Source organism: Ruditapes philippinarum, unplaced genomic scaffold, assembly GCF_026571515.1.
Source record: "Ruditapes philippinarum isolate M1 unplaced genomic scaffold, ASM2657151v2 ctg5614_1_1_1_1, whole genome shotgun sequence".
NCBI classification, from domain to species: Eukaryota; Metazoa; Mollusca; class Bivalvia; order Venerida; family Veneridae; genus Ruditapes; species Ruditapes philippinarum.
This window is the reverse complement of record NW_026858671.1, coordinates 4,724-11,883: the sequence shown is the minus strand read 5'-3', so window position 1 is coordinate 11,883 and position 7,160 is coordinate 4,724. Positions and strand designations below refer to the sequence as shown.

Below are 7,160 nucleotides of genomic sequence, written 5' to 3'. Positions count from 1 at the left end.
ACTGATATTTAACTTGAAAGTAAAGAAACACATGATAATATTAATAACCACTGATTTATCATTGTCTTATAGAATATTGACTGTTGAACGTCTTCATTTATTCACTTTATACACTGATAGTAGAGTTCATGGTATGTGCATTTATTCACAAACAAAGTCTTTTTGCCATTCTGGGGCATGCCTAATGCGGCTGGACCGTCGTGGCGGGGTGGAAGTAGACTCAACCGTTGGCGATGGAGCAACCGTTGCTTTAGCACATGGTGGACCTGTGACAACATCTGGCGGTGAGATGGCATCTTGAGTTCTTGGTTCAGAGTATGTGAGCTGACGACATGGACTTTGTACCTGGGTGCAAGTAGGTGTCTCGTGTGAGGCTTCCGTGGTAGGCAGGCATGCAGGCCCGGGTGACTGTTCCGGCACTGTGACTGTTTTCATCGGAGTTGTTAATCAAGGCTTCACTGTTGTGTCCGTAGAAACAGTAGGGGAAGTGACAGGCTTCAGCGAAGAAAACGATGGTTGGTGTAGCGTAGTGTCAGTGTCTATGATAGTCCGCTTTTGTGGCAACTGAACTGGAACATATTTGCGAAGAAATTTCCTGTTCCGCAGAGTGACAGGTCCAGAACCATCAATGCGCACAACGTACTGGTCAAACTGGCGCACCTCAATTACTACTCCTGTCTTATCCCACTTGCGAGGGAATGAGCCAATTTGGTTTTGCATCCGAACGTGGTCTCCAACAGAAAGAGGTGGTAGTCTTAGTGTATGTTCCGACAGTCTTTCTGCACATTGCATATGTCTGTTGCGCAATGCCTCTTCACGGGCAAGAGATGTGTTTTGCCATGTTGGATGAGGCTTGTATTTCCCAGGTGGAATTGGGATGAAATCTCTGATTGGTCGACCAAATATGCATATGGCTGGGGAGAGCTTCGTGTCTCTGTCTGGTGTATTTCTGTATTGTAGCATGGCTCGCTGGAAAGAGTCTGTATCAATGTCGCCAGAAGAGCTAGTACTAGTATTGTCCATTAGAAGGCGTTTGACTGTCTTGACTCCAATCTCTGCTCTGCAGTTGCTGTGAGGGAAGGCTACTGAGGATAATCTATGATGCACACCCCAGTCACTTAAGAACTGCCTTGTAGCTGTAGCTGTGAATTCTGGTCCCCCGTCAGATGCAAGTTCGTCAGGTATCCAGTATGTAACAAAGATGCGTCTGAGGCAAGTTAACAGTCCTTGAGCTCCAACGGCTGACTGCTCTACGACCAGTTTGAGTAGCGGTCCACAACCACCAGGTAATTGTTACCTTTGTAAGTAAAGTAATCAGCACAGATGCACTGGAAAGGATACTCAGGGCTCATTGGTGGAACTGGTGGAGCACTCGGGTTGAACGGTGCATTGCGGTTGCATTGTTGGCATCCTGCACGAAGAATGTTTATGTCAGGCGTGATTCCTGGCCAAAACACGGATGTCTCAGCTCGAGCTATCATGGATGTAACACCTTGGTGAGCTGAATGTAAGGCATCTAGAACTTCCTCCCTGAGTGATTGCGGGAAAGCTACACGGTCCTTGTACAGAATAACCCCATCAGTGGTCGACAAGCCTTCACGGTATTGGAAATACTGTCGTAGAGATTCTGGTACTTCATGACGGTGCTGTGGCATTCCACCTTCTATGATCTCACTCAGTAGAAGCATATCCTGGTCACTGGCTGTAGCTATACGAACTCTATCCCAGGTCACCGACTTCAGGCCAATGGTGTTCGATGATGCAACAGCAGTTGAAATCATGTTTCCGTCTCTGCCACTTCTTTGAATGTATTGAGTATTTGAATTTTCCAGATGGAAGCTCTCTGGAGTTCTGTGATTGGTCACTTGCGCAACATCATCAGGTAAGATAAGTTTTTCTACATCACTAATAGGATGGCGTGAAAGGCAGTCTGTAACATGATGTTTGACGCCAGGGATGTGGACCATACGAAATGTGTATCTTAGTGTTTTCTCCTTTAAAGGGAGACACAGGCAAAATTTTCACTTCTTAGTTTTGAAGTTTTCATTCATTATTCTGTAAATGCCCTCAAAATGAATATATTAGACAGTCAATGGAACAAAACTTTTTCCATATAAAGAATAAAATGGTGGTTTCCTAACTTGACCCGCGTGGGTCAGGTTAGAGCGCTATGATTTCGCAATATTTGTAAAAGTGAACTCTGGAAACGTTAAAGAACATTTCAAATGAATGACATAGACTTGATTCAATCATACAATATCCAAACTATCTGTTATTGTAACTTAAAGGGTTAGTTCAAGTCACCTGACTTATTTTAAAACTATTTGGTGATTCTATTGGCGTCTAAATTTTGTTCAACAAATAAAGATATATTTATGTTTCAAACCCAAAATATATAAAATTCAAACAGAAATTCATGCTGAAACTTCAAGAAACGTCATTTTAGCCTGATTTGAGTACATAAGATCATTTTAATATTTTTGTCAACATTTTGCCTGAATATCCCTTTAAATTTCTCAGACGATTGTCCTCAAGAGATCGGTCACTGAAGATCTTAAGAAGTGGTTTATGGTCAACCGCAATGGTTAAGTCCTTGCATCCTAATACAAAGTATCTGGCCTTGTCCAGGGAATCTGCAACTGCTAGTGCCTCACCCTCGATAGGTGCATAGCGAGATTCTGCTGAGTGAGTGAATCTACTGCCAACAAGTGTGATCTTCCATCCAGATGGACAACAAAAAGGTTCTGTCTTATCACATTTACAGTGTTTCTGAAGGAGCCAGAACCCGATACCTGATTTAGACCAATCAGTTGTCAAACATGTGGGTCTGTCAGGGTCAAAGATGCGAACGCCTTCTTCTATTTCTTTTACAATCTGTGCTTTTGACTCCTCAAATAATGTCTGAAGACGTTCATTCCACTGGAAAACAGTACCTTGCTTCAAGAGATCCCGAAATGGTAACATGCGCTCTGCCATACTGAAAACATGACACCTGATTTACAAGGCCAAACCATGAACGCACGTCTGTGATGTCTTTTGGTGTGGGAAAGTCCATGATGGCTTGCAGGTATCTCTGACAGGGTCTGACTTCATCACGAGTAATTTCAAAGCCGGCAAACTCGACCTCATCTGCTCCGTAGACAAACTTTTCTGGATTTAGTGTTATACCGTTCCTTCCACAGACGTCAAGCCAACGCACTGCCTGGAAGAAACTTTCTTCTAGGTCATTTGCCCAGAGTAAGGCGTCATCAATACACTTGGTTTTGTTTGGAATGTCTGTAACAACCTCATCATAGCGTCTTGTGTAACCATCACCTGAGGCAATGTAGCCTTGTGGGGCGGTTTTGTAACGGTATCTTCCCCATGGCGTGATGAATGTTGTAAGATATCGGTGTTCTTCATATAGTGGGACACTATGATAGCCATTCCAGGCATCAAACACTGTCTTTTTCTTCCCATTTGGAACCGATCGCGCTTGGAGGAATGGGGAAGGTGTGTGATGTGTCTCACGTGTGGCATGTGCATTGAGAGCCTGGAAGTCAACTGTTCGTCTGAGCTGTCCATTTTCCTAGCACATATGACCATCCGATGGCACCATGTGACAGGTTCTCCAATGGGGACTGGTTCCAGCACGCCCAACCGTACATCTTGATCAAGGCCTTCTTTTACTGCAGCTCGCCAGTGTATTGGAACGGGTACTGGTGTGTGATAGGCCACTGGTTCAGCGTTTGGATCCACCATAAGCTTCATAGGTGGGACATCCATTAGAGGCAGAGGCTGGTGTTTACATGTGTTGAATGTGCTGGACCTGTAGTAATCAAGAAGATACTCCTGTAGTTTTGAGCGGTTTTCTTCTGTAGGTGAAAATGGCAGAACACTTGGCGGTGGAGGTGGAGATTGGCGCTCAGGACATCCGCATGGCGCAGTGTTCTCTCCATGGACAGCTGCGGTACCGGTTTGTAAGGGCTGTATCTCAGGAAACCTATTGCTGATGATACCTAGCTTGTACACATGCCTCTCTGCTCAGAAACAGTTTGTCTGAAGAGTCTGTAACATATGTCATCTGCCTCGTTTTCCACCACTCTACCACTACTGTCTTTGCTTGAGAACCGTAGTAAAAGAGGCTCCAAGAATCTTGATACCGTCATTGTTAGCTGTGTGTGCATGCGCATTTGTCACAGGGATAAGGTCAGATTTAGATAGTCCTATGCGATGAATAACTTTAAGACCGGCAAGGCAGCTCTGACAACCGGTGTCAACCATAGCAGGAATAATGGTGGGCGCTGACGGTGTTGGCAGGTCGACTCCAAAGGCTGAGTAATCTTCAGGAAGAGCTCGCACAGTAATGTTCACAAATGGCTGAGGCTTTGAGTTTCTGCGAAACCACGTGTCTGTCATGCTGTCATAGATGTGATGATCTAATGAAATACTTTGCCGTTTTCCGGTTTGAATAGTGTTTAGATTGTCATGCTGTGGTTGAAGGGAATTCAGTGTACACAAGGTGTTAAACACAGCACTTTCTTTGTCAAAGTTGTGTTGGCTAGACTGTGTTTGTCGTTTTGGGTTGTCCTTGCTGCGGCAGATATTCTCGAAATGGTGATCTCGATGACAAAATTCACACCTGTGGCCATATGCAGGACACTGAGTCTTACGCAGTTGTGCCACACTTTTCTTGCCATGACCACGTTTCCCACAATAAGAACACAGGTCTTGATTGTCCTTGCTGAGGGCTTGCTTGGACCTTTTGTAGGAGCTGGCTGCCTCAACCGAATGAGAATCTAAAAGCCTTGAAGCTGAACGTTTCCCTGCTTCCTTCGCTTCAACGAATTGAAATACTTCCTCCAAAGTCATATTTTGATTTTTGTCGCCAAGTAGGTCTAACTGAATATCAGGGCCAACAATTAACACCTCGTGTGAGGACGTCGCGCATGATGGTATCTGTGTAGTTGATTTTGGCACTACAGTCAGGGCAGTCAATCACGAATTTGCAAATGTCAGCTTGTCCTCTGAGACGTGCACCAAAGTTTCTGACTGACTCATCACGGTCTTGTCTCATGTTATGTAATGTCACACGAGCTACCATTGTGTTCTCTTCACGAACAGCAAGTTTTCGAATGGCGGCTAATACATCGTCTACTGCCTTTTCAGTTAATTTGCCACCTGTTGTTCTAGTCAGGTCTCTGCGTAGGGGTTCGTCACAACACTCAAGCAACTGAATGACTTTGTCCTTGCCCTTCAGTTTGGTTGCGGCCACATAGTCTGTCCAGCGTGATAGAAAGTAGGCCGAGTCCTCGCTGGTTCCAGCGGCGGTCACGGTAGGTCGCTTCACTTTCTCCACTTTTGCAGTCAAAACAGGTGCATTTGTGTGTACAGCACTGTGGGCTGTGATGAGTGCTGCAACAATCGCTGCATCTAGATCAGCGGTGCTGTAGTCACAGTCGGGAAATGGACACTGTACTGCAGGCATTGTTCTTGCGTCACTGTATCTTGATCATAAATAAGAGTTCTATCTATTTGTAAGTATCTTTATTCAACTGTATTACACAATGATCAAGATCTGAAAATGATAAGAACAGAAACTATAATAAACTGATAAACTATGACAATTATCCTATAATCAGCAAACAGCCTCACTTGTGATTTTACATGGTCCGGAAGATCGTTAATATGTAATAAGAAGAGCAATGGTCCCAACACTGTACCCTGTGGGACTCCAGAACCCACATTTACTGACGATGATTGTTCGCCTTCTACGACAACACTCATCTTGCGCTACATCAAGAAGTTGGCGATCCAAGTATGTAAGTTACCTCTGATGCCATAGGAGTGAAGTTTATGAAGAAGCTTTTTGTGGGGAACAGTATCGAAATCTTTACTGAAGTCCAAAATGATGGTGTCTACTTGTACGTTATTATCGTACATGGACAAAAGATCGTGAGTGGTGACAATAAGTTGTGATTCGCATGAGAAGCCGCTTCGGAAGCCATGATTCAATGACGTAAGTGCTTTGAATTTATCCAGGTGATCCAAGATGTGCCGACAAATAATATGTTCCAGTAGTTTGGAAAGAATACAAGTTAATGAACCAGGTCGATAGTTTTCTGGGAGGTGTCTGTCCCCTGTTTTGAAGATAGGTGAAACGAAGGCATTTCTCCAATCGGAGGGTAAATTTCCCGTGTTGGTAGATATGTGGAATATAGTTGAGATTGCTGGTGCTAGCTCTTCTGCACAATATTGAAGAACTTTTGTTGGTAATTCATCAGGTCCGACTGCTTTAGATATATCTAAGTTCTTAAGAAGTTTAAAAACGCCGATATTTAATTTGAAAATATACATGGTCCGCCTCGTCTCGAGTCACGGTCCGCCCTGTCCCAAAATTTGGTCCGCCCCGTCCAAACATACGCCCGCGCTGGTACGGTCCGCCTTGACGTACATCCTCACCAGAACCGAGTCATTCTGTGTTTCTATAGTTGACATACACTGTTGTAAAGTTCTATATTAAAACAGGCACTTAACTGGTTCATTTAGCACGTTCACAGACATTATAGTGTGGAGCTCGTAACGCATCAAAGCAACTCCGCCTAGAAAAATAAAATTTTAATTTCATAGATCAGCTGCTGTGGCACAAATAAATATGCATAATATATATACTGTACTTAATATTGTTAAGAAATATACTTCTAAATAATTAAAAATCGTATTTTTGTGTTATATTTTAGCCCATTTTTCTCAGTGAGGTTAGTTTTTAAGTGTTGAGTGATTTGAAATTTTGCACACAAGTTATTACTTTAAGATAACTTAAATGGAGCATAGATCTACAGTAATCTCGAAAATTTATTTACAGTCCCGTCAGTGGAGTCCCTTTTAAATCCAAAATAATTGTATATATATGTCAATCGTAGCACATATACTTATCTTATTTATATCAATAAACCTTAAATTAAGTTTTATTGATAAATATGATTAAAATATGTGACATGGAGTCTGTCGTTCTGGTAGTTTGTTAACGTTGGCTTCATTTTTAAAAACAATAACAACTCTGCCGACAGTTATTGATAATTAGCTATTAAATGCTATTTTGGCGTTAAGACATTTGAAGTTTGATGTAATACTGTTTAATACAATTCTTTTCAAGGTATTCTTATATGTTATATTGATTT

The 7,160-nt window shown here is 42.8% G+C and overlaps 1 protein-coding gene across 1 annotated transcript; it reads right to left on the bottom strand.

Moving 5' to 3' along the window:
* Positions 1 to 447: 447 nt before the first annotated feature.
* Positions 448 to 2,976, bottom strand: LOC132753913 (uncharacterized). Its single transcript, XM_060744465.1, has 3 exons — positions 2,496 to 2,976; positions 1,298 to 1,930; positions 448 to 1,250 (listed from the first exon to the last, which is right to left on the bottom strand). Exons 1-3 carry the CDS (start codon positions 2,974 to 2,976, stop codon positions 448 to 450), a joined length of 1,917 nt encoding a protein of 638 aa, XP_060600448.1.
* Between the last annotated feature and the right edge of the window lie 4,184 nt (positions 2,977 to 7,160).

Excerpts from the sequence above, each read along its gene's own strand:
- LOC132753913 (XM_060744465.1), bottom strand. The coding sequence starts at position 2,976 with ATGGCAGAGCGCATGTTACCATTTCGGGATCTCTTGAAGCAAGGTACT. Across the intron at positions 1,931-2,495 it reads AAATTTAAAGGGATATTCAG|ACTGCCTTTCACGCCATCCT; the intron begins GCAAAATGTTGA and ends ATCATGTTACAG. Across the intron at positions 1,251-1,297 it reads TGATTACTTTACTTACAAAG|AGCAGTCAGCCGTTGGAGCT; the intron begins GTAACAATTACC and ends AACTGGTCGTAG.